The 27263-nt window shown below is 39.8% G+C and overlaps 1 protein-coding gene across 5 annotated transcripts in view; it reads left to right on the top strand.

The window, feature by feature from the left end:
- XYLB (xylulokinase) overlaps nucleotides 1–27263 on the top strand; it is an 82656-nt gene that overhangs the window by 18489 nt on the left and 36904 nt on the right. For all 5 annotated transcript variants that reach the window (XM_074574032.1, XM_074574031.1, XM_074574034.1 and 2 more), the window contains 6 exons: nucleotides 746–827; nucleotides 1841–1881; nucleotides 2304–2419; nucleotides 4458–4573; nucleotides 6930–7003; nucleotides 8394–8490. In XM_074574032.1, the coding sequence (XP_074430133.1) occupies nucleotides 746–827; nucleotides 1841–1881; nucleotides 2304–2419; nucleotides 4458–4573; nucleotides 6930–7003; nucleotides 8394–8490 (526 nt within the window). The remainder of the gene's footprint in view (nucleotides 1–745; nucleotides 828–1840; nucleotides 1882–2303; nucleotides 2420–4457; nucleotides 4574–6929; nucleotides 7004–8393; nucleotides 8491–27263) is intronic.

The following is a 27263-nucleotide window of genomic DNA, read 5'->3' as shown; positions in this document are numbered from 1 at the left end:
TTGTGAATAATTTGGGATATTTAAAGCTCCTCAGTTCATGTAGCATAATGGTGAAATCAAATCAGGCCACATATCTCTAAGAGTAAATGAATTTAGTCTTACCACCCAGCACAAAAAGAGCTATTGCTTTAGCTGGTGCATGTGTAAGAGGGTGTAGATACCTGTCATCTGATCCATCTGAATGCCGTGCTGATCTTCTGTGATGGAGAGGAACATATAAAAAATTCTTATAGATGTCCTTGTATTTTTTACACATAGTTTTCTTCTGTTTTTTCTCTATGGCTATCAAATGTGGCTTAAAAGAATACAGTTTTTGACCCTTAAAGTAATAGGGGTCATATTCCAGCATTTGCTGTTATGATGTGTATTAATGTTGTGTTCCCTCTTATGTTTGCATTGAATTTCTAATTTCTATGTATTAATATTCATGTATGTGTGCAAAACAGATGGATGCATTTATGTTACTTGATGTGAATAACTTTAGAGAGACCCAAAGCTAAAATGCTACTATTTGCTTAACCTGTTTCAAAATTTAATCTGAGGGTATTTCTGTGAGGTTCTCAAAACAAAAAAAAATGGGTTCAAAACCTTGAAAATATTCATTCATACCTTAAATGCACAGAAGCGATTATTACAGCTGCTTTGGGGTGTTTCACTTTTGTGTTACAACACATTGTGTCGTACACTGCAAGATTACTTTCAATTTTTTGAGCTTTTTTTCCTCTCTCTGTCTTTCTTTCCTTAGGGACCCATTTCTCCATATTATAGTCAGCGTTATGGGTTTAGCCCAGACTGTAAAATAGTAGCATTTACAGGAGACAATCCAGGTGAGATGATTATAAGATTCAGTGAATATGATTATGTATGTACGAAGATTCTAAATCAATCTCATTGATTCTCAGATGTTCCCTATACAGTGAAAGAAGCTCATGTTTATCGGCATTAATACCTTTTTCCAACAGCCTTCCATCACTGGTTCTTCTGAGGTATAGACATCTTGGGTAAGCTGGGTATGACAAATGAGTTCTCTTTCGCTTAGTAATTAGAGGGGACTTCGTTTGCCTCTTGGTAACTTCAGTTTTGGTTTGCCTGCCCCTAAGAAGCTATTCGTACTATGAACTGCTCACATTTTAGCTTAGAAAATATAAATTAAAAAATTGCTGTTGTACCTTTTCAAGCAAAAAAAGGTGGAGAAAGCTTTCTCTAAGTATTAGAGCTGTCCTTTTGTCAGACTGATAGATGTCAGCGTAAGGGAAGGTGTTAAATTAGGGTCAGTATTTTGAATCCTGGAGACTGTTTCAGTTTAGAGCAAAGTTGTCTGATTCTTAAGACTGTGAAAATAAAATACTTATCTGTATTACAGTAGCATATGCAGGTTTGAATTAAGATGGAGACTTCATCATGATTTATTTTACATTCATATTCTGGGAGATGGTTACGCTTTGCATTTCCCAAAAGTCCAGTTTTTCTTCTAGAGATTAAAATCCAGCTTAGTCCAATAAATATGTGAGTAGTCTGATGTAAGTGGGAGCGTTTCTTCTTTGAAGTGTGGTGTTAATTAAGGGTCCACTGTATTTAAAACCTGAATACGTAAAACATCAGAAAATCATGCAGTTCCGTAGTCTTTTGTCTTGAGCATTTTGATTTTGTTAAAAATCACTCCCTCACCCAAATGCTTTGCCCATTTTTTACAGTGTATAGGCCAAGGCCATCATGAGTATTTGCTATTTATATTGTACTTCTGGATGGTGAATGTGATGTATTACGATGTTTATACAATGTGCTATAGTTGAGTCAAACGAGTAACTCTTAATCTGGTATTCTGACTCTCTTCTTTCAGCGTCATTGGCAGGGATGAGACTTCAAGAAGGAGATATTGCAGTAAGTCAAAACGCACTCCCGGAAACTGTCTGTATTCCCTAATAAATGAAATACATGAAATGTAAAATAGCTGTAGGTTAGCAGTTAAACTTATCTGCTAGTGTTGATTTTCTGTATATTGGATTCACACTGTTTTATTTCTATCAATTTGTAAGCTGCCTGAAAGATTTTAAGTAAACTTTTGTGACTATTTTTAACTAATGCTCCAGACATTAAAACCTAAGTCTCCATCTACTATGTATTTCGCTGGCGTGACAACCTAAGTCAGAGCTAGCTTCAACACGAATCCAATTGACTTAATGTGTAATTTAAAAACAATTAGTGGTAATAACAAATGGTTTTAATTTAATTTCTGTATTGCTTTCCATGCACATTGTGATAACGCTTCAATTATTTTTTTTTTTTTTTTTTTCCCCCTCCAGATTAGCCTTGGCACAAGTGACACATTGTTTCTGTGGATCCAAGAACCAACTCCTGCCCTAGAAGGTCATATCCTCTGCAATCCTGTTGATTCTCGAACATATATGGCACTTCTATGGTAATATTTATTTTTTTGTACATCTGGGATCAATAACATCTATTTCTTTCTCTGTGTTAGTGTTTTTTAATTTCTTTTGCAAAATGATAATGAATAGAACGTTCAGCATTCTGTACGGTATATGGCAATCTGTTGCTGAAACATTTGCATCAACATTATAGCACTCCTATAGTTTAATTTGGGTAACTGAAACTGCAGAGTTGTGGAGGATAAATTCTCAGGGCAATAAAAAGCTGAAATTATTTTTACGTATACACAGAGCAAGTTCACTGTGAATCTAAGGTAATACATTTAATGTACAGGAATAACAATCTTCTGAAACATAATAATGTGAAATGTCAGAAGCTTGACCAGGCTCTATAACTTCTGTGCTCTTCTAGTGGTCCAGAGGGGACATAACGGGGCAGGTGAATATTCCCTTTTCATAGAGGACTGTAATCAGTGCCGTTCAGGGATGTATTAGGCTGTGCATGTGGAAAATACTGAGATCTCAGGAAGCCCAGCTGAGAGAATGATCCTCGTGGTAGCTTTTTGGCTGGTGTGATTCGGGAATTGTTTGGCCCCTCGCCAGCCAAGTAGGTGTTAAGATGACTTGAAGCTACATTTTCCCTCACTGAGTCACTGTATTGGGGGGGGGGGGAAGCTTCCAAAACAGGTCATAGTATTTAGGCAAATATTTACAAGTAATATGCAGGTAAATTTTGTGTCTAAATCCCCTGGATTGCAGGTGCTTGTAACTCAGAACTTCAGCAAAGCTCAAATCTGCCCTTTAACTGTAACGTTGAGTCTTATCAGTACAGTAATAGGATGCTGTAGATGACAATGGGAAGAGCATTTGTGAAGTTGCGTTCAAAAGCATGTAAATTGCAAGTTACTGAGTTTCATACTATGATTTCCCAGCAGTTTTTTTTAAAGTTTTGCATTCAAGTTCCTCATTTTCCCCAATATTTTTGCCACTGTTGCTCTGTGAAAGAGCTGTGTAAACGAACTGTTTCTAATAGAAAAGGAGATGCTGAGGCATCTTTCTGAATGACTGTTATACTCTTACTGCAGGTTAGTATGCGCAGAAGGCCAAACCTGCCTTTCAGAAAAGAAGATGTTTCTGTAGCCATGCAGATATAAAGAGTTCCTGTTCCCTCTGCCTAGCCATTTCTGCCCTGACGCTGCCCCTTTTGCACCAATACCCCTTTTTTAATAAAATAATGGAGTTAATAGGGGACTTACCTGCCTTAGTAGAAAAAGAGTGCCTGAGCTACCAGGCAGCATACATTGAGTAATTCAGCTGCTGCTACCAACTAAGTTCAATAATTTCCTTGCCCTATTTCTGGGTATTATTCCTGCTGAGTTGCTCTAATAACTGTGTGCTGGAGAGTATTCAAACTGCTTTCTTCTGAGTCCAATGCTGTGGGTTTTTTTGCAGGAGTGTTATATTCCCAGAGGAGGCAAAGGAAGGGAATGCATAAAGGGTGCAAAGACCATAAGCACTGAACAGATATGTATTTTGCAGCATGGCATGCTGGCTCTGGACCAGAACCATGCAGATGCAGTTATGGTGCTTTCCTTTGCCAGATTGTGGCACACAGCTAGACCTCACAAGTCATACTGGACCCAAGCTGGCTCCGTGCTGGTACCACGCTCCTGAAATGATAAATGCAATGTAGAGATGCTCTTGCTCCTCCTTGCAGAGTCATCTCAGAGCGATCTTTTTAGCTCTGAGATGTCTTAGCTGTTCAGAGGTAGCCGGGGTTTAGCGTGGCCTGCCAGCCTGGAACTAACCTGACTCGTTGGAGAGATGTATACCAGCATCTCTGCACTGTGTTCCCCAACACCTCCTGGAATATTTGTTTTCTCTCTTATCTAGGTTTCTTCTCCGTCTCCTTCCATAATGAAGAAATGATTGTATCTTTCAGCTTGCCCAGCTGTATTCAGCTAATACAATAAATACCAATATTGAGTAAAACAACGAATTCTTTAAATCCTTTAAAAATCTAGAGCCAAATGTTTTGGAAAATGTGTATGATATGGTTGTGTGTTTCAGTTTTAAGAATGGCTCTCTGATGAGAGAGAGGATCAGAGATGACTGTGCTTCAGGCTCCTGGGATGAATTCTCCAAAGCCTTATCATCTACTGCTGCTGGAAACAATGGAAACTTGGGTATGAGCCTTAGCAGGACTGGGTTTGCTTAGAAACATACTTGAGTGGAAGTTGTACCTGCTATTTCCTTGGGTCATGATAAGCTACAGCAAGGGAAATTCCTAATGTATATTTAGAAGTGCTCTGTTGGCAGGCTAAGTGTCATGATAATGTTTTCTTTCAACATTCACTAAATAAGAAAATTGTATTTATGGGGCTGTTTTGGCCATTGAAAGGGTGTTGGTATCATCTTAGCTGTAGAATATTTGATTTCTGAAGGAGGCTTCCATTGAAGATTGTTTCTTTTTCTGAAGACTCAAACCAAGTGGATGAAGTAGCTCCATACTGTTTCTTTCGCAGTCTTCAATGGTTTTGATCTCTAACATGACTCTAGAATCTCGTTCGTGCGTGTGAACAAAGCAGTAATGTTAAATGATACCCAGATTTCCTGTGTTTTCCCCAATGCTTGTCCTGAGTAATTTCATCCCTGTTTTTTCAGGCTTTATGGTAAGTGAATGAAATGAAACAAGACGATGATGATGGAAATATTTTAAAAATATTAATAAACCCACATACTTAAAGTTCTATGTATTTTTTCCCTATAGTTTAACATTTTACAAGTGCAGTATATAGCTCCGAAATAAGTTGTTCAAAGGTGAGCATATGTGTAATCAAGAGTAAAATTTAACCACTGGATGCTGGGTTTGAAATCATCACCATCATCCTAGATCTGAATTGATATGAGTAAAATTAATTTAAAAACTGTAGGTAGCAAAGTTTTAAAATGTAGATATTTAAGCTATAGAAGACTTCACTCTTTAGGAAAGTGAATTTAAGATACAGTTTTTTGACACTGTGAGGTTAGCACTGATTTCATTTTTAGAAGCTCTGTTACGTGGTCTGTCAAATCCAGTCTCTGTGGGATGTTAAAATGACCAGGAATCTCTTTTCACTAGAAGACAAGTCAATTCAGGTGTTTCAGAAAACGCGAAGAAGTTATTCCAAAACCCCAAACTCAGCCATTTTAGACAGTATTAAAAAAAATGGGAAGTTGATGAAAATATTGTTACCGATTTCAAGGATACCAGGACACTGCCTTAAAGTTTTAAAATTTGTATGATAGGATATTCACTTGGATATCTCAATCCCCTATAAAATGGGTGTTTCATGAAAGTCATCCTCAATAACCTTGGATAACCTCTGGGTGTACATGTAAAAATGCAGTAATCGCCATAATCTGAGTTCTTGAGGGCAGCTGAGGAGAGTAGCTGGTTAGGCACCCTCCTTTTTCTCACTTGTTCCCCGCCTTCCCTCTTGTGTGAGAAGACGCCTCTGTGGAGGTTTGGAGATGGGGAGAGGCAGCTGCCAGGGTGAGGTTGGGAAAATGAGTGTTAACAGGGGTAGAAAATAGGAAGGAGGGGTGGTGAACAGATGTTGTATTTGAGAAGGCTAATAAAACCAGCGAGTTTACTTGAAGACCTCTTCTTCTGGATTTCAGGTGGCAGCAGTGTCGGAAAGGAAATTTTGGGATATATTTTGGGTATCTTGCAGGGCCTGCAAGATCTCTAACCCACAGTGTTGCTTAATGGCAGCTTTTCAGAATGCTTTAACAAAAAGGTTACGTGTGCTAAAGCACAGTACTATTTTAAGGTTTTTTTTGGATAATAATCATAGGTCTGCTGGGGCAGCATACTGCTGTTCCAAGGTCTGAACCTTAGAAACTCACCTTAGTTTCTTAGCTATTCTGTTCAGTTTTTCTGTCCTCATTTTCTTTCCTGTCTCCTTTCTTGAATATCTTTTCTGACCAGCCCTACTTGCCATCAACACAAAAGAAATCTTTTTCACGCTTTTTGTCTAGCTGTCTACAAAGCATTACTGCATTTCTTCAGATCTCATCAAAACTATTCCGAGACCAGCTCTGCTTCATGACTTAAAATATCTGATGTTCCCTAATAAGCTCATGAAATCTAATCCAGTGCATGAAGTGTCCCAGTATTCCTGTACTCTTCTTACTAACTTACCTTTTTTTTTCCACCCTGGCATATGACCTACTGAAACTATTTCTAAGGTGTGTTAATCTTATCTACTTTACTTGCATGTGGATGTGTTCTGGTGGATGTGTGCTCTTTTGTCGGCTTGTTTATTGTTTGGATGCCTAGAGCCAGACATGCTTAAGATCCACATTTCTGTAAACTGAAAGTAGTTAAATTCGATAAATGTCTGGGCTGAAATTAGTTAAGGAGCAGGCTGTGTGGTGACTCAAATGTCTTTCCAAATATGTGATAAACATTTATTATCATTTTAGCTGTGTGCTGAAATAGTATTCCAGCTTTGGGCTAGGAGCAAACGTGACACTCTTTAATGTTCCTTGATGCAGGTTTCTACTTTGATGTGATGGAAATAACTCCTGAAGCAGTTGGGATTCACAGATTCAACAAAGACAACCAAAAGGTAGTAATCATGTAGTTAATGTCTCAAACCTTGAAGGAGTACTGTCAAGGCTCAAAATCTTTGAATCTTTGCCGTTATCTTCTTTTTTTTGGTCATCTGAGGTACTTGCTTTCAAGTTTCATTTATTGATGCGAGTCCTTGGGTTGATTTTTATAAGGAAGTATTTGATTTGTAGCTTGAAAGAACCTGCAGTGCTAAGTCTGAACTAGAACTTACAGTATTTTTTTGAGGAAATATTTCCTTCACTGGAAAATGTGGATTTACTGAAACCAACACTGTTTTTGAAACAGGATTAAGTTTAACCTTATTGAGAGTTTAGTATGCTTACATGACTTAGTCCCCATCTTCTATGTTTCAGACACACAGATAAGGATGGGTTGAAACTTTGGGCTATAGTATTTTGTCTTTTATCTTGCTCTAAATGTGTATGTAAAGTAAAGACCTCATTCTGCTGTCCTGCATGTCTTGGAGTAACCCACAAGCTCCATAGTGGTATGTAAGTAAACACAGACTCAAGTCCAATTGGAATTAAAATAGAAATTATGTTATAGAAATAAAAGTTCTTTGTATCTTTTCTCGTTTTTTCTGAGGAATGGACGTTGTTTAAATGTTTGTCTTCCTGGGTGGTACTGAAACTCAACAGATGTCTTTGATCAATCATGACTCCCAGTCGATTAGACCTCACCTAGGTGAACAGAGATTGATACTATCTTGTGTTTGCAGTGTAGCACTAGTCTCTTAAATGCTTGCTGTTTAAATGAATGCTTAATCGCTTCTAGCTGTTAGACAAGTTGTAGGCACTTACTGTAGTGAATGGAAAAACTCCACTTTTTCTGAAAGATTCTTTGCATTTGTTTGTAGTTCAGTATTTTTGTATTTCCGTTGCCTTTCTCATTCAGGTTGATGAAAGGACAGAAAAATGTTATGTATAGCAACTAAGTAAATTAATAAAAAGATTACATGGTGTCATTTTTGTACAGACAGAAATAAATTTAAACTCTTGTGACATTGCTTAATGTATCTGAATTTTATCTACTTACTTTAGTTCTATATTTTTGAGATATTGATTCTTAAGTAGCTTTTGGTGCTGAGAAATGCACAGAGTTGAGTTTTACAACTTGCACTAGAATTTCTTCCCGTGGTGCATTGATTTCAAATTTGATGGATTTGCCAACGGCACCAAGGTTATGGGTTGTGTTCTCTGTTGTGAGTCTTCAGGTCCATCTTGTGTGTATGAGTGAAGAACTGGGCCTAGTTGAAAGCAGACTTCAGGGTGAAGACAAGGCTAATCAACTGTAAATCCATCTTGTGTTTTTTAACCAGTCTCCAGCTTGGCATTGTATACCGTGTAAGGTGCTTGTTAACTTAATGCATTCCCTCTTTGATACAGGTTTCAGACTTTCCAAAGGAGGTGGAAATACGAGCATTGATTGAAGGTCAGTTCATGGCCAAGAGGATTCATGCTGAAAAGCTGGGATATAAAGTCAGTAAGTATGATGAAAAAGCTGCAGAACTAATGGCAGTATAGAGATCAACCACAAAGATAGGAGTCCCAACAGTAATGTCAGTATTGTGATTCTTGTCCTGCCTGATGGATAGAGAAACTGGTATGAATTCTAAATTAGCCTCCTGGAAAAACTTGTGATGGTGTGTTGGGGGCAAGTTTGCAGATGTTAACTTTAGAAGCTCCAATGGTTTAACTTAGGCTTCTTTTTCAAGTATTCTTGCTGTTTCATTGTTACTGAGCTGCATTGTCAATTTTTAAATAAGAGCTTGGGCTCCAATAGCTTGTTAAGTGAAAAGAAGATCAGCCTTCTGCCTAAAGCACAAGACCGTAACTCAGAAAATCTGAAATCTATGTTCCGTTCCTGGATCTGCTATAAGCTGGTCACTTAACTCTTTACTTCAGTTTTCTGTTAATAAAGCAGAAGCCCTTTCCCTGTCTTGTGATTTAGAAAGCAAGGGATTCTGTTCCCTAGGACTTACAAGTAGTTTCTAGTGCATTGGAACAACGAAATCAGCCAGTATTTTCCGTATAGAATTGGGATCAGATCATTACCAACTGTGTAATTCTACAAAAAGAATATAGGCAGGTTGGTAAAGACGCTTTATTGGCATTTTCTGTCACTGTATCAGCCAGTGGCATCTTAAAAAATACTGAATTAACTCATCTTGAGGGTTTTTAACCAATGTTTTATTTTTTTAAAGTTATATGATTTTTATCTACATGCTGACCTCCTCCTTTACAAGCCATTGCCTGACTCCTACCTCCAGGCTCTTATCTGTAATCATGAAGGATAGAATTTTTTTATTTTTCATTTTTAAGAGAACTCCAGGAGCTGAAAGTTGAGAAAATATAGAGATTCTGGAACAAATCACAGGGCTTGGTCACACTACCTCATAAATTTACGCTGTAAAGGTTTTCCTGTTATATATTTTCTTATGGACTTGAAACTGTATTTGTTTGGGGAGGTTACTTATGGAGAGAGGGAGAGATCCGCATAGATTGTGTTTAAAACACCTGTTTATCCTTCATTCTTAGATTCTGCTGCACCAAAAGCTTGGCTTAAATAGCCTAGAAAGCTCATGGCTGAAGAGGATACTTTTGCACTCTGTAAATGTCAGAGGTTAGACAAACACCAGAGTGTGAGGAGAACCATTTAAGATACCAGGCAACTCTGACACAGAAAGAAATGGGTAGAAATTATCTGTAAATACATCTAGGCTAACTAGGACAGCCAAAAACCTAACTAGTTTTAGGATGTGGCTCAAAAAGCTTTAAAAACTCGTATTTTTTTTTTTTTTTTAATGCTGTAGATGTCAACAATAAAAAGGAGATGGGTGTGATTGCATTGTGTTCCTGTAGGTTCCTTGGAACCTAGCGTGCTTTTGTTTTGTTGCATCCCAAGGGTCTTTTAGCTATTTGGTAACTAACAGATGAGTTGCTTTAAAAAAGAGCTGCTGTAGGTAGTGTAGGCTGTATGCATCCCCCACTTCTCCTTAGTAGTAGTATTTAAATGTCATATTCTGTTATTTCTGTAGTGATGGCAGGTTTACATCTGCATTTGTTGTGTGACAGCTCTGAAAACATGGTGTGTTCTGAATGCATTTCAGGGTATAGATGAGCATTGTGGGAATTACTCTGGTATTGCCAGACTTTCTTTTGTTTAATAGCTGCTGTTTTTCAGGCTGCTTTTTTGTTTTTAATGTGATTTAAAAGCTTATTTATCTTTTGGATGAAATATACAGTCAGGACCCTTGTGTTTATTCAGTTCCTTCTAGGCCTTCTCTACATGGGGAATTTACTTTGATTTTTCTGGGAATCCAGCTGATTTACATTCAGAAATATAATCACAGCAGTGTAAATCTTGGCTTTTTGTTGTTGTTGTTTACACCAATGGGAGAATACAGTAATAGCTGCTCACAAGATCTGGAAAGTTATATGATGACACGTATTACATTGATCCATAACAGATACGGAAGCGACATGGTCAGTCACAACAATTGCTTTTGCTATGGTGTCCTGAGGTTTGTGGGGTGCCATCTCAGTGGTGCAGATGAGTCGGAAACCTGGCTAAGAATTTCCCTAGCTCTGGCACCAAGGCACTGGAAAATTGTTTTGGCAGAGTCATGAACCTGCCTCTCTATTCTTGGGCCAAATGCAGTTTGGATGACTGTAATCTGAAAAGCAACAACGTACAATGGAAGAGAATTTTGTAAAAATAAATAAATAAAAATCTGTCATATAGAGTTATTGGTTATGCACTGTGAACATGACAAACATTAGATAATCCCTTAGAATTTACTTTCAGTTAATGAATATATTATCTTGCTGGGAGCAGTATTTTGAATTCTCAGTCTATCTAGCACCGCTAGATAGGAAGAAGTGCAATGATGCTGAAAGTGTGTTTTGTATGTGAGGTTTTGTTCCCAGTTTTATGTGTCCAGTACATTATAGATCTTCTATAAATTACAAATAATACTTTAAAAAAAAACCCCACCCTTAAAACAGCTCTTCAGCTGCTGTTGGTGCTTGTGCACAGGTTTCAGTGCGGCTCGTGTGCCAGTAGAGGGCAGGGGATTCTGTCTCATGAATTTTTTTCTTGGAGGCTGGGCTGTGTGTGTCAGCCTTGTTTTGAAAATGGCACGGAGTCACCAGATGATCCTTAGGAGAAAATTTAAACCTTACATTAATCGTGATTTAAGGGTTTTAAAAGTGCGTGTCACTCTGTTGTAATTGCTCTAATCTTTCTCAATCAGATTTCAGGGGAAATCATTCAGTAACACCCTGTATCCTGTTTTGCTTATGTGCTTGAGGGGTGGATAGAGCGTCGTGATCTAGAAACAAACAAGTGAAGTTTGGTCTATCTCTGTTGTTTACATCCTCCGATTCAGAGATTCATGTAGATAAGGTGGAGTTTTGCTGTTCTGCCTTTATTTTCCTGGATTTTGATTGTATCATAAACACCTTCTGTTTTGTCACTTCCTTTTTCTGCTTGCAGCCATCCCCTTTTGAAAGCCAAACTTACAGCTGGAGTTCAGAGGCTGGTCATACAGACATGCTTGCTGCGTGGTTTGGGGACTCTCTGAAGTCAAACCCATAGCAACTTCATAGAGAAATGACAGTCTCTGCGGCTCAGTGACACAGGTGATCACAGCAGCTATAAAGCTGTCAGTGGTTCAGACTGATCTGCCAGTATATACTTTAATAATCTTGATGGTCGCTTCAGAGTTTCTTGTATTCCTGACCAAGCGATCCTAAAATTCACATTGTCGCTGACTGGAGAGTGGTGCAATGGTCCTTGCTTGGACCTAGTGAAGCTGTCACAGTGAAGATCCACAGAACTGATTATTCTTGGGAGCAAAGTCTATCCCCCTGCCCACGGATGGGTGAAGTAAATATTGCTGCAATGTATGTTATGTATGCTGAAGGAAAACAGCACATAGGCAGGGATTCCGGTGTTGATCACATATGTAGTCATGGCCTGGTTTGACAAGTCAATAGGTATTTAAATAATGTGCTGGTCTACGGTGTAGAAACCTTTGTGTCAATGGTAATCTGAGCACTAAGTCTATGTGTACAGGGTCAGGCGTGTGCTAGAGTTGTGTTAAATAAGCTTTTGTGGGACTGCAGCAGCAATTAATAAATCCTGCCTTGTAGGTAGGCTGATTATCTGGGGTGGGGTCTGTGGTGAAGCTGTTAGCTTTGGACAGGGTTTTCCGCTTTCACGTTGTTGCGCCTGTCAGTGTGTTCATAGCACTACGGTTGCCTGATGTGCCGTTCGTGTCACATTTATACCTTTAAGAATCTGATTCTGCCACCTAACTGTCATCAGCAGGGGGAGATGGATAGAAGGTGCCACGTTTTACAAGCACAAGCTTTGTCCATAAAATCGTGCGTCTGTGTTTATGATATAATTTACAGTTTCTTACATACACAAATCCATCATTTACAAATAATCCTGGTGCCCTGAATTCTACTGACTGTACTCAGTGCTGAAGTACTGGCTGGGGTGACACAGACATGCCCATGGCTTTGCACTGGTGTAAGAATGAACCATATTTTTTTTTTTTTTTTCCCTTAAGTGCTACACATTACTGGTGTTTCAAATATGTGAAAGCACGTCTTTCTGACGGGATATAAAACAGGATACGTTCTTAAACAAAACAGCAGCCCTGCGGTGCTAGGGGGAAAAAAGGGAAATGTCAGAGTGTGCTGGGCCTGACTTAGTGGTCAGAGGGGGAACGTACGCTTTCTAAAGAACTCAGTCTAAGATTACATGAGGGCAAGCTCCAAGGTGCCAAATTTCTTTTTTCTTCAGGTGGTGTTTTCTTCTGGTGCTCCTTTTAGCACGTTGAATGTAATAATCACGTGTGGTAATTTGTCCACAGGGAAGGCAGTCTGATGGAGTGCGGGGAGCTCAGAAAATATCAGTTAGTATAACATGGAGTGGTTGTGTTTCATCGTTAATGTTGTCTTGAGGTGTGAGGCTGTCACTTCACAGCAAAGTGTTGGTCCATCGGAGGATGAAGTGGCTCTCCGATTTGGCAAGGCTAGATATCACAGACATCACTGGTCCTCAGGACACTCTGGGGATGGCTTTGTGTCACGTAATGAGGCAGGTTTTTCTGCTGGTGGTTGTCTCTGGCTTCTGTGATTGTAGTCTCCAAAACTCTCACGGATTCTCAGGAATGTTGGGGTACTTGTTCTGTCCGTTGCCTTTGTCTTCACCGCTAAGTGTATTTCTGCTTTAGTTGTAGCAGTGTTTTGGCTGAAATGAGGAATACTGTGAGTGAGGCCATTTTGTAGTTGCATACAGATTAAATTGATGTTTATGCCCTGCGGGATTTAAATTTCTTAGAGAAATCAATACTGAAACGTTGTGTTGGCTTCGTGCTTGTCTCTTGCTGTTTGCTGCTAAGAGTGCTGATGGTATTTCAGCAGCACGAGGGTGACGGCTTTGTTAGAGGCCTTGTGCTTCAGCAAGTGAGTGAGAATAGTTTAAAAATAATTAGAAGACAGTGCCCTTGATGGGAGGTTGGAGTCCTCTGTTTAAAATAACAGTGAACAGTGGCAACGGTCAGATTGGAACATATATGAAGAAGGATGGGGCAGAGCATACTGCTCGGCATGCAGGACAAACAGATCATAAATACCACCCTTGTCGTTAGATCTTGAGCCTATATTTTTGAGGGAGTAGTGTTGGCTCAAGAAGTACTTTCGAATTCATCAAAGGCAGGATCTTCCTCCCAGATAAGCCAGTGATTCTGCTGCAGAGGATATTTGTATTTTCTGATGAAACTTCTGGCTGATAAGAGTGCCAGTGTGAGGCGGGCACTACTATGCCAAGAACTTGACTCTGTCCCCTCTTATTTCCCACAGAGCATCAGACTTTTATCACGTAGCAGAGTCTTCTAGGCACGATCAAGCAAGGCTTGGTTTTAAGCCAGTGATCTGGAGTGAAAGGTTGGTTAGCTTATTACCAATTCCCTGACCAAGTATTTTACAAAAAGGGCTTTTTATTAGTACTTGGCTCAGGAGAGTACAGTATTAGTTTAACTAATTTTTAAAAGGGTTGGATAAAATGTCTCTGAAGGAAATGACCTAATGTGCTATAAGGAAGCTGCTTACGTGCTCTAGAATTTTTCATGCGGTGGCTATTGTCTTGCTTTTATTTTGTTTTATTGTTGTTATACATACACAGGAAACACAATGAAGACAGAAAATCTGAAGAGTTAATAAAAAGATTGGAAGGGGTACTATCTGTCTCTCTTGCCTGACACAATGATAAAATGTTGTCATTGTTTGAACAATCGCTTTTAATGTTTGGTCAGCAAAAGACCAAGTATGTAAATGGTTCAATTCCTGTGCCCTGATGTTAGGAGCGATTGTTTATGACTGTTTCGGTGGATGTACTGTTCAAGCAGTGTTCAGAAAAATGGTCAAGCTGTCAGCTGGCTGGTTTTGTTAGAGCTTCGTGGATCTCTAGAAGCTGGGGACTTGGAGATCAGTTGGGTTATCTAATAAGTCTCCTTTTATCGCTTGTTTTTTGAGACTGATCTATAGTTTTAAATCCGTTTAGATTAGCAAGGGAATGATGTGATTGCAGTCTATAAGTACCTTCTTGGAGAAAGGAAACTTGATAGTATAGGACTCTTGAGCCTTACAGACAGAAACATTATGGTTCAATAAATGGGAGTTGAAGGTGGGCAAACCTCAAATGACAGGCAAGGTGCAGATTTTTAACAGAAACTGAAATCAAACAGTGCAGCAATTGACAGTAGTGTAGTGAATTCTTTAGCACTGGCAGTTTTACAAACAAGGTGGGTTTTTTTGGTTTTGGGTTTTTTTGGTTTTGTTTTGGTGTTTTTTGGGTTTGTTTTTTTTTTTGTGAAAACAGATGCGCTGGTCCAAAGGGATCATTTATGTCATAGAAGGGTGAGTTCAAAGGATCAGCATGGTTCATTCTGTCTCAGACACATGGGAATCTGTAAGAGATGCCATATAACTGCACTTGTCAATCTTTATCCGAAGCATTACTATGGTGTGGCTTAACTCTTAGTATTTCACCTCCTTGTGTGCCTGTCGCGGTTGATTCTTATGAAATGCATAATTATTAGAAGTTTTCAGAAGTTATAGTGGATGAAAGTTCAGTTATTCCCTATTTGTAGAAATCAGCTAGCATCTCTCTAAAACATAAATTTTTGTGCTTTTTATATTTCCACTTTTGCAGTTACATTAAGTGAAAGGAAAGGCAGCATAGGAATTTGAAGGAGCTGAATGCTCTGTCTGAAAAACTCGACTCGAAGGTGTTTGGTGTGTCCAAGCACTTAATATCGAATTCTTTCTTTTTACACAGCAACAATATTACCAAAGGTAACAATACTAAACAATGTACATGCATTATATCAAATGCCAGTATTATTTTGGACAACAGATGAACTGACTTGGAAATACATTTCATTTCCTTAGCCTAAAGTTGGTGGCCAAAGTTTCAGTGTCCTTACCTATCTAGTCAATGTACTGCATTGTTGATGGCTGCTTTCTTCAGGGTGTTCTCATGTCTTGTTTTCAACAGCTTAAGCTCACTCTCGTTACATTTCAAACATGGGCTTTGTTGTTAGAGGACTTTGGCTCCTAGAGGTATCCACGTGCTGAAGAAGGGCTTCTAAGGGCTCTATTCCAGCACATCCTTGGCTGCTTCCTCTGCATTTCCAGGACTGAGTCACTTGGTTCCTTCCCTCTCCATTGCTGGTATCTATTACTGAACAGGTAAATGTCAATATTTATCTGTACATAGCAATTTCCACGTATGCGTCTCAAGAAGTAATTATGGAAAGCTGGAGGGCGCTCATCGTTGTTACAAATCAGCAAAGTATTTTGGTCCTCTCAGTGGCCAACTTAAAACATACAAACCAGCAGAAAATAAAGTCCTGTATTATTCTGTGTAGCAATAGCCCTGTGACTAGCATTGGAATGAAGGTGGTCACTGGGCACAGAGCTGGAGGGATTTTAAAGGATATTTTCAAAAGCATTTCCCCTCTTCACTCAAGGTGCTCTTGATCTTTTTCCTCTGTGTTTATTCTGGTCAAAAATGAACTTATTGTTGTTTTGAAGTAGTTCTAATTATGATGGCAATACAAGTGTTCAAGTGGAGAGCTGCTTGAGTAATCTCTTCAAATTAAGTGCACTTCTACTTAAATGACTTAAGTTTACCTGCAAGTGAACACTTGTGCTGTAGAGAAAGTGATACAAAGCTTTGTATTTCATACTTAATTTTGTCTGTGAACATAGAAGCCTGGTACCCACTGAAGTGCAGGTGAACATCTGAAGCCATTGTTTTTAAGTGTGACACATTACAATACAAAAATTGCTGGAAATATCTGTTTGAAAAGGTGGAATTGTGTTTTAAAGTAGATTGCAAGTACTCAGGATGTAGTGGCTTCTTAGTTATTTTTGTGTTCTAAATTCCCTTTCTATTCATTACCTAAAGGTATTAATAAATTCTTTCACCTACAGTAGCTGCTATGAGCTGTGGAAAAGGTCAGTGCAAATTCTAAATATTATCTGGGCTGTTACTTGCAAGCGTTGCGCTGCAAGGGCATTCCTGTTGATTTCAGTCTTGCCATTTGCATGAATAAAGGGTTAATCGTGAGAACCAGGACAGTGCAGGACTGCAACCCTACTTTCCAACCCTTGCTATATGCTTGAAAATGAGCTAAATAGTTCCTCGGAGGCCTGACTGTTTGAGTGTTTTTCACTTTAACCAAGTGAATTGGTATGCCTGTATCATACAAATAAATTCTTTTTTGTATCGTTTAGAGGACGGGAGGCAAGATTGGAGACTTGCAGAAAGCTTTTAGTAATTATAAGTGGCATATTTCTGAAACGAATTCTTTTGTCTGAGTAGTCACTCGTGCAAGTGACTGCTGCATGTGGCGATGCAGAAAATGTCTTGTGAAACTACTGTGGTTTGGGTAACTCACGTGCATCTGATGCTTGGGAGCGATACCACAAACGTATGGGAAATGTGATCTAATGGATAGTATATACCTAAGAGCTGCACATAAAAGGCTCAAAGAACAATTATCTAAGTTGAATGCAGTGTTTTAAAAACAGCTTCATCCATTTTCCTGCCATTTTTGTGCTTTTCCTCTGAACAACTCTAATGTATATTAATTAATTGCTTGAAATAATACCAATAAATCTAACAAGGTTTGTCTAAAGCTTGACTGCACAGAGGAAACTTCATGTTTGTTTCAGTGGTGAGAGAAAAAAATCATTTACTGAAAATATTAAGAAAGCTAATATTAATTTAGATGGAACTTAATGAAATCTTTAATGGCTTTTTAAAATTGTTTTATTTTCCTTAGATTTTAATTTGAATTAAATCATTACTATTGTTAAATTAGTTAAACACTAAATTAAGAAATGCAAATGAAGTGAGCCCAAAATCCAATGTGGTTATTGTTTTTATTGATATATGTAGGCTAGTGGTGTGGAACAAATTCCAATTATATCTGATCTGTTATTTGCAGTACAAGTTCCTGACTCTTCATTAAGTGTAATACATTAGATTAAATGCTTTGCTCGATAAGAGCTCAGAAAATACCAGTATTACAATAAACCTCTTGCTGCTTTTGCCTCTTTGTTTGGGCTGTTAGCACTGTGTATAATGCAGGCTGCAAGGCTTTCTAGTTTAAAGTTTTAAAATCCTGCCCAGCTGTGGGCATCATCAGAGGAAGATAAATGTAAACTTTAGGTAGCAGAGTCACAGGAGGCCCAGGAGCGAGGGAGAGTTGCTAAAGGCAACTCCATTACATACATGAGTTCACCTGAATAAATGTTCAGTGGCTTCTGCTGTGCTAACTTGAAATACTTGTACCTAGTGAGGAAAATGCTAGTTTCAGATGATATATCTCCCTATATGATTAAAACATCCAAAATAAATGAAGCGTGCCTCCAAATATCAGAACTCAATTATTCCAAGTTGTTCTTTATTCTTTGGTTTGTATTTTTATAAAATGCTCTATCCTAAACTGACTGCAATCAGTAGAAATCTAGGCAGGAAAGAGGAGAATGTGTGTGCCATTTTGGGCTTGTCTTTGTGCACAGCCAACATATTCTTCTGCATAAAATCTTCTTTCTAAGCTATTGTTTTCCTCGGAAGCCTTTCAGGAAGGCAAAATTGAGCAAACTGACTGCCAAAGCTGCCCGTAGCTACCCTGTGACAGTCCCAGGTGGAGAGGGGACACCGTATCGAGGGTACACCTTGCTGCCTGAGTGGCCCAGCGCACTCTCGGCAAGCCAGGCATGTGTGGGGTTACCACGTTCCCGAGCTGTGGCTGCTTTGTGCCTGTGCTGCTGCATCCGTCCCGGTGCTGCATAGCTCTGGTTAAGATGGTAGGGTTTCTCTGGTGCCTTCCAGAGCTCCTGTTTGAGCTGCTAGAGGAATCGTATTATTATATAGTGTGGAAGAACTTGCCTGTCCTGTTAAGCCCCCATGCAGAAGTGTTCTTAGCTTGCCAGTACAGTAGTATAAAATACTTCCAGCTCAGCGTGTTCTTCACTTCAGTTTATTCTAGCAGTGTCAAGGCACGTGTCCAGCACGAGTGGATGAGCTGTCTCTGCTCTGGCTGCACTGCATTGACAGCAGGGTGTAGAGAGAAAACATGAGATCACATCACCATTTTACAACCTTCTGGAAGGCCCTGTTGGAATTTGGTGAGGAATCCACGCAAGGGGGATGCTGACGGAGCAGTGGCGACAGCTGATGTTTCCAGCAGTTGGTCTGGTTTCACTGTGTGTACATACTTTTTTCTTTTTTTTTCTCCCCGTGTGTGAGGTAAGCAGCCCTAGTAGCTTCATAATCATCTGTGTGAGTAAAACTGATCTGGCTTCAGTCAATGGTTAACCTTTTCCTGACAGGAGAACTGTTGGAGTTGATATGATGGAGGCTTGCGAGGTAGCTACTGTTCTGTTTTACCCTAATGTGGTGGCCATAGCCAGTGTATCCAAAGTGCTAATTGGCTTTAGGAGGTGGGATTCCAATGCTGGCGTTAAGTCTCTTGTGATGTCTATGTCTACAGGGGGAGCATGTGGCAGAGTTAGGACAAGACATTGAGCACTGAGCATGGGTGTCAGCCTTCTCACCCTGTGCCCAGAGAAACTTCTGCCCATTCTACTCCAAGTATTGGAAACCAGCCCTTTCCCTCTACTCTCTCTCTGTCCCCCTCCTCCTCTTTCAGTTTCTCTGAGTTCTGGATCAGCCTACATCCAGAGACATTCAAAATGGTTCTGGGAAGGCACTGAAAGAGACTGGAATGTTTTGTTACTGGAATGAATGAAAAAAACCCCACCCACTTTTCTGCATCATGATGAGGACCTCATGACATTACCAAGTTGCTTTGTTTCATGTGTTTGTCTGCTCGGGAACTGCTACCGTGCGTTTAGCAAAATGCTACTTCTCTTTCTTGATGCTTTCCTCCCATGCCCATCGTTGCACGAATCCTTGGAGTGTGGCTCCAGAATGTCCCCCTAGAAGACTTTTGTCTGTCAGTGTAGTCTGTTTGTACTACTCCATTCCTGTGGTCATCAGAATCCCTGTTCTGTGCCTGGACTAAAACTGAGACCATTCTAGCTCAAAAACCTCACGTTTGTTATGCTGGATTTGTTAATGCCTACCGAGTGCCTCCTTGCAGTGGCGGCGTGTTGGTGAGGAGCTTCTGGGTGGCAGAGATCTTTACCTTGCAGGAGATGTCTTGTGGTTTTGAGGCTGACACTGCTTGGGCTTCTCTTCTATGTACGAGCATTTTCAAAAGCCTCCCCAGATGTTTTCAGGTGCTTCTTCCAAATATATGGGTCTTCTTGTCACACTGTCGTCGGAGGATAGTTAGACTTCCAGAATGATCCTCTGGCCTCCACCACCATGTTGCAATGGCACCATCTTGTATTTGCTTAACTGAGTTGGGTGGTGTGGCACTGCAGCAATCTGCAGAAAGTGGGGATCTCTGCATCCAGGAAGAGCAAGCAGTGGTCTGTTTTCAGTGCATACTAGTTAAATGGAAGTCAATTATGGAGAAGTCCTGGAAGCACTGGCATGGAGGAAAGGTGGGTTGGTGTTGAACTTTAAGCTTTGACCATGCTGCACAGTAGGAGCCTGTGTTGCTTCCTCCTGCAAAACAGACTGGTCTCAGGTGACCGAAGTGGTTTGCAGGCTGTGACCCGGGCCAGGCAGTCAAGCCCAGTATCGAGGAAAGAACAGGGGTTATGAATAGTGAGGATAAGTAGTGCTGGATTAGAATATAAATTTTAATCAGGAAATATGTACCTATGGAGCAGAACGTGCTGTATGAATAGGAAATAAGCTAGGTAAACACATTCCATAATTTCAGGGGCAGCTCTGCTTCAGTCTGTAAGGGCTTGTGTCCTTTTACGCTCCAAGGGGAATTCTCATTGCACTGAGGACGAAGCTTTTCTTTGAAATCAAATTTGTTTGTTGGCCCACAACTAGGAAAAACTTGCTGCAGGATTGGTGCGGGATTCACTCACCCCGACTTAAATTCTGTCAGGGCTGAAATGAAATGTGAGCAAGAGGAAGAACCATGTAATCGTACAGGCTCATTTGTTTTCACATGAATACATTAGAGCAAAATCTCACTTTCATGAATCAGCATTTCCTTTGTCAATAACTTTCAATATTAAACAGTAAGGTGACACCAGGATTACATTGGAGGAAAAGTAAATTAAACTGCAACAAAAGATTCTTGAGGGTAAATTGACACCTCGGGTCTTGATTCATGGTTCAGCTATGGAACAGGATGAGAATAACTGTTTCCTTCCCAGCGTGTTTAAAATTGTTTTCTAACTGAGAGATAAAAAGGACATTTTACAGATCCTTAGTGGATACCAGCTCATCCAAATCCCACACTGTATTGAGAAATGATTCCCTTATTCCCTTCCGTGTTTTCTTAAAATCGTAATGCTCGTTTAGTTTGCCAAGATATGGAGCATATAGTAGTGCTCTTCCCTTGTTGCCTAGAAAGAAAATAGCTGATGGTTTAGTATCCTCATGTGCTGAAATGTCATATTCTTCAGCTGAAGTGCAGGGTTTCCTCCTCTTCCTTCTTGCCAAATACACTTTGTGTCTCCACACGTTAACCTCTTCCTGACCCAGTGCCATTCATGCATGGAAAGCCGGAGTGCTTCTAGGTTGCAAGTGTAGCAGTTGTCTAATGTGTTAGTCTTGACAAGGATTCAAAGGAAATACGCAGATTTATGAATGTTATTAATAATTTTAATAAAAAATCCTGGGGAAGTTATTTTAGAATACTTATTTTTGCGAAAAGGCCGTCTTTAAAGCTTCTGAAACTAATGTTTAAATTACATAGGTGTCCTGCTATTCTGATCTTAGCGGCAGAAATTATTTTACCTTGAGACGCACTTGGTTCATATCCATAAGTATCCATGGGTTTACATAAATAATAATGTATGCACTTCCTTGACTTGTCAGTTCAGTGGCACCTCCTCCCTCACGCTTACTTGTGTAAGTTTTTTAGACTCTTTAAAAACCAAAAAAGGTTCCGGTATTCTCTCACTTGACATTACCAGTTCAGACAGCTAGTTCTGAAATGCTTCTGTCTGCTTTAAAACTTCACAGAAAATTTAGAAGCCAAACAAAAACCAGGAGAGAACATGCTTTCTGCAGGATCGACAGTGGAAATTGCAATTGCTTCTTTAGTTGCAGAATAGGTTCTGCACAGTCAGCAGCTGTGAAAGCTTCCCTGCCCTTCAGTCCCAGCTCTGACTTAAGAAAGCACCTTTAGAAGAAAATGGATGTGTTTTTATACAAATGAGGTTTATCTCTAGTCTGGTAGTCCAGCCAAATTTTTTTGTGTCTAGATTTAAATCCAGGCATTGTCATCTCCTTGACTTGTTGATGCTAGTGATGCTGCTCATGTTTAAGCATGCTCTGAAACAGTTTCCTAGGTTCCTACCTTTAATTTTTCACCTCCTGCTGCGAGCCAGCAGGAAAACTGAGTCGTGTCATTTGTGACCTAGTGTGCGCTTAGCAATTCCTGGCAGAAATCCCTTAAACAGGGACATGTGGCTTGGGCCAAGTTTCTGAGAACAGAGGACTATTAGCGGAGAGACCTCCAGTGTGTTAGTCACTGCGAATATAAACATTGAGAAAGGTCTTATTTTATAATGAGAAAAGGCCAAAGAGGTGAGCTGTGCATCACACTACTTCATCCAATGTACACCTAATCCTGTGTTACACATTCAGCTCTATCTCCCGGCTTATCCTCTGATATGATGATGAGAAGCTCATGCTTGTGACTTGAATAAATCATGTAAGTTGCATGTTAAACAGAGGAATGGTCTGTCGGGAGCCTCAACAAATTCAACAAGGAAAAATGTCAAGTCTTGCACCTGGGGCACATCGACTTCCTGCGTTGATAAGAACCTGGGGGGAAGCTCTGCTGAAAGGGACGTGGGAGGTCTAGCTAAAACTGAGCCGGCAGCGCGTCCTTGCAGCAAGGAAGGCTGACAGCATACAGGCTGTACCAACAGGAGCACAGCCAGGCGATTGCATTATGGCCCATTAGATCGCATCTGGCGCCCGGTTTGGGGCCCCTTAATGTAAGAAATACATTGATAAATGGGACCAAGTGCAGTGGAGGGTCACCAAGATGCTGTGGGGCTGGAGGACCTGCCCTGAGCTGATAGGCTGGGGGAGCTGGGTTTTTCAGCCTGGAGAAGAGGAGGCTATGGGGGACCTAATGGAAGCCTGTCAAGGCTGCCAAGAGCATCTCAAGGTGCTCTTTGCTGAGGTGCACAGTAGAAGAACGTGAGACAATGCCCGTAAATCAATAGATGAGAGTTTCTAATGAGATATACAAAAGAAAATTTTCACAGGGAGGAATATAAATATAAAGCATTTTATTAGTGGGCTCTTGGTAACTGGAGGTCTGAGGTCTTGAAACCTTGTGTCAGAAATGGAACAAGACAAGGCTAATTTTATGTTGTTCCACTTCTGAATAAAGTTGGTATATTGACCTAGTTCTGTCACTCTGCAGCCACGAGCCAGTTGGATCCCTCAGCTGCCACCCCATCTCACTTTGCCTAGGTTGGACAGATAGAGCTAATTACAGTAGGTACTCTATCCAAATTTTTACGGATTAATTTACAGCATGATGAACAGAGTCAGTGATGGAGATGCAACCAAGGAAGTGAGGGATGCTCCGACCTTGTCACTCAGATGGATGTGGAGACATACTGCTCTTTTCCCAGATGGCTCTTGAGTTTTACAGAAAGTCAGTGACATGTTTAATTACTTCTGACAAATAGAAAATGCTTTCTCTTTTAACTGTATTATGTTATGCCCTTCATGACAGTGAAAAAAGGCAAAGCAGCATCTTGACCAGCCACCCTTTGAGTAGGATCTTATGGACTGAAAGTCTCGGGGTTGAGGTACAGGCTTTCAGCTCCCATTGATGCTTGGTGCTGTCAGGATTAGAAATGTCCTGATGCAAGAAAGTGCTTAGGTACCTGTGAGGTCACTGAAACTTAAATGCATGCCTAAATAATGTTCTGCAAAGAGATGTTTTCTCAGCAATCAAGATGTCGTTCACACACTATATGGCATTTGATAACTCCTGTTAAATAGAGAAGATTAATTTGAAATTGCATTAGGATGTGGAAAAAAAGGTCAAGAATGTTGCAATCTCCAGAATTATGATAAATATAATTAAGGTTGTAAGACTTTTGTCTTCTTATAACTTTTAAAATGAACATGTTGAGGGGGAGAAGTGGCTATACTTGGAAATTTAGAGCTGGGACGATCAAATGCGTGCTTGCAATATTTGAAGGTGTCTTATTTGTTGGCTTGATGGTGACCTTTTAAACACTCGGTGTAAAATACTTTAATGTATTTTTGTAATAGGGAAAGGAAAAATGTGCAAGGCGTGTCTTGCCCATTGAGAATACTTTTGGACCACCTCTGGTTTGACCTGAGGTTAAAGTTTGCAGGCTTTCATTCAAAAGTGGCAGAGAATTAAGAGCGCTTAAGGCTGAAATAGTTTTGCTGCTGTCGGTGAAGGTAAGAATGGCTGTCCTGAGTCAGGCCGAAGGACCAGCTAGGCTAGAGTCTTCCTGTGACAGTGGCCAGTCTCTAATGCACGAGGAAGGCTTGAACAGGTATTCTCTCCCCCCACCTTCCACCGGTCTGCAGTTTAGCAACTTCCTGAGTTTTTTTTGTTACAGTTGTTGACGGACTTTTTCCCATGAACTTCTCTAATCACTCTTTAAAAACATGTATGTTTTTGGCACCCGTGGTATCCTGTAGCACTGAGTATTTCAGCTGAGCTGTGCATCGTGTGAGAAGTCCCTATTTTTTTTGTTTGTGTTGAGCATGTCGCCTGATAATTTCATTTGCTCCTCGGTGGGTTTTGTACTATGAGAAACAGTGAGTAGTTATTCTGTATTTATCACCTCCTTGACTGCCTGTGCTCTGCTGGCCTCCCCCTCGTATCCCCTTAGCCATTTCTTTTCTTGGCCGAAGACTTGTAATCAGGACTTACTCGTGTCTTGTTGGAAACTGTCCCATAACTTTGATCAGCCTTGTTGTGCTTCTCTGTATTATTTCCATTTTTACTATGTTCTTTTTGATAGGTAGGACCGGCACTGCACTGAGTATTCAAACAGAGAAGAATGTTTTATTTAAAAGGTGGCATAATACTCTTTCTGGTTTTATTCCTTTTATAAAAATTATAATGTACTTGCATTTTAATTTTTGAGTATTGATCTGATATTTTCATGTAATTATCAAAATTTACGACACTTAAGATAATACTTTCAAGCCTGTTGCGTGTACAAATTTAGGTCTGTTCTTTCCAAGTGCATTACTTCGTGCTAGTCAACATTGAATTTGATCTACCACTTTGTTTCTTATCCTGTTTCTATCATGAGAAAATTCAATAACTCCTTGGAGATGGCTTTGTTGTCTCATTCTCTGCCCTTTCTCACGTCACTTGTGATCACTAGTGACTGTGAAAGCTGATTGCTTACTCCTAGTTTCATGTCTTTTTTCAAAAATGATCATTAAGTTGTAAGACCGTTTCCATTCTTGTCTTGTGGCAGCTGTCTTTGTACAAGAAACTTTGGCAAAGGACCTTGTCAAGAAACCTGTTGGAAATGTTTATGCTTGTGTCAAGCAATTGAGTCAGAGACTCCTTTTCAGACCTGTCTGGCAGGACTTTACCCTTACAAAAGGCACCCTGTCTTCTCCAGTAAATCACGCTTGTTAAAAATATCTAATGATTCTATTTTTGCAGTGCTTCCTGCTAATTAGCTTAGTATGGATCTCAGTTATTGAAAGCTCCCCGTGTCCAGCCGGGAACCCATTTTGGTAACTGTCATCACATTTGTCACCAACATGCCTCTGGTACAAAGGCAGTTTTAAGCAAGTGGTTATATTTTCCACAGGTAACATTATAACAATTTGGCACTTCATTTATATGCAACTTTTGCATGGGTAACGTATGATTTGTTCTAAAACATCCCTTGTTGACCCCTCCGTCTGGGACAGGCCCTCCAACACATCCCAGATGAAGACCTTCATACGTTGTCCTTCAACAGTCTCAGTGTTAATTGAGACTATTCTAGGCTTTTGGCTGCTGCCTTTAATTTCTTTTTAATGTGCTTTCTCCTTTTTATGTTATTCTACTTTGCTGAAATTATGGATTTTCACTGTGGTTTGATTATTTATTGTGATTGATCGTCCCTTCATAGACTGATTTATCTTAATGTAATCATAGAATGATGGAATAGTTTGGGTTGGAAGGGACCTCTAAGGATCATCTTGTCCAACCTCCCCGGCCATGCACAGGGACATCTTCAACTAGATCAGGTTGCTCAGAGCCCCATCCAACCTGACCTTGAATGTTTCCAGGGACGGGGCATCTACCACCTCTCTGGGCAACCTGGGCCAGGGTTTCACCACCCTCAGCGTAAAAAACATCTTCCTTAAATCTAGTCTGACTCTTCCCTCTTTTAGTTTAAAACCATTACCCTTGTCCTGTCACAACAGGCCCTGCTGAAAAGTCAATCCCCATCTTCCTTATAAGCCCTTTGAGTACTGAAAGGCTGTAATAAGGTCTCCTCAGAGCCTTCTCCTCTCCAGGCTGAATGACCTCAACTCAGTACTTCATGGTAACTGTTAGAGTGGTTCTTCAGTAGTAACTTTCTGAACTTGTATGTTTTCTGCTTAAGATACGACAGGTCAGGAGTTGCTGCTTTTTTTTCTAGGGTTCTTGAGAAGTTGCAGCATAAAGCATACCCGAGTATGACGTTTACCCTAACTCATATAGGAATAAATGTCATGTCTCATCGTTACTGTATTGTCTGTCCAGGCGGTCTCTCTGATCTCTTTGTGTGTATTTTAGTCATCATCGTCATTCTGGGCAAGTGGTCTGTTGTATGGTGCCAGTATTGGTGTGGTATTCAGACTATACGGATTATGTTACAAGTTGGTACAATTAACTTGTTTGTCTGTTCTGAGTTCAGGTTTTCATTAGTGTGTAGCAACGCTCACTGCTGTGGTTTTCCTAAATCTTTGCAATGATGTGATTTGTTTTTTTTATTTTACAGCATGTAATGATTGTCTGCCTTTCACCGGTATGCTGCTTCTGTCAATATGCTCATTGAAAACTAAGCATTTTAAGGTTTTCTGTCTTATTTTTTAGATTTCTAGTTATCAGCATAGCAGCACTTCCATGCTTGGCTCAGTAGCTTATTTTTTTTTTGTGCTATGATTAAAATGGAATTATTTCTTCTCTGTGGTTTCTTGTTCAGATTTATTAATGTCTGCCCTATCTTTTATTTATAGATACAAAGTTTTAATGATTTCAGACCTAGAAAATGTCGTGTCCATTTGTGCCAGCCTTGCTGCACTTTTTAGTTTAAAGATTCTCCTGTAACGTTATTAATTGTAAATACAGGCTTGATTTAGATGAAAACCATCTTTCCTGTATAAGCAGCCTTTCTTCCAAAAGCTTCTGCAGTTCCTACTGAATCAAAATTTAATAGTAAAAGCTCACATTTGTGAGAAGACAGTTAAGCCACTGTGAAGTTTTTTTTGAAAAGTATAGCTGAAATATTTAATACACTTTATTGACGGAAAGAGATTTGTTAGTATAGATAAAATGTTCGATTTGCAGTAAATCTGTGTATACTGAAAATGCAGAGTGGTAGTTGCCA

Source organism: Larus michahellis, chromosome 2, assembly GCF_964199755.1.
Source record: "Larus michahellis chromosome 2, bLarMic1.1, whole genome shotgun sequence".
NCBI lineage: Eukaryota > Metazoa > Chordata > Aves > Charadriiformes > Laridae > Larus > Larus michahellis.
The sequence above is the reverse complement of the archived record's forward strand: the minus strand, read 5'-3'. Positions and strand labels throughout refer to the sequence as shown.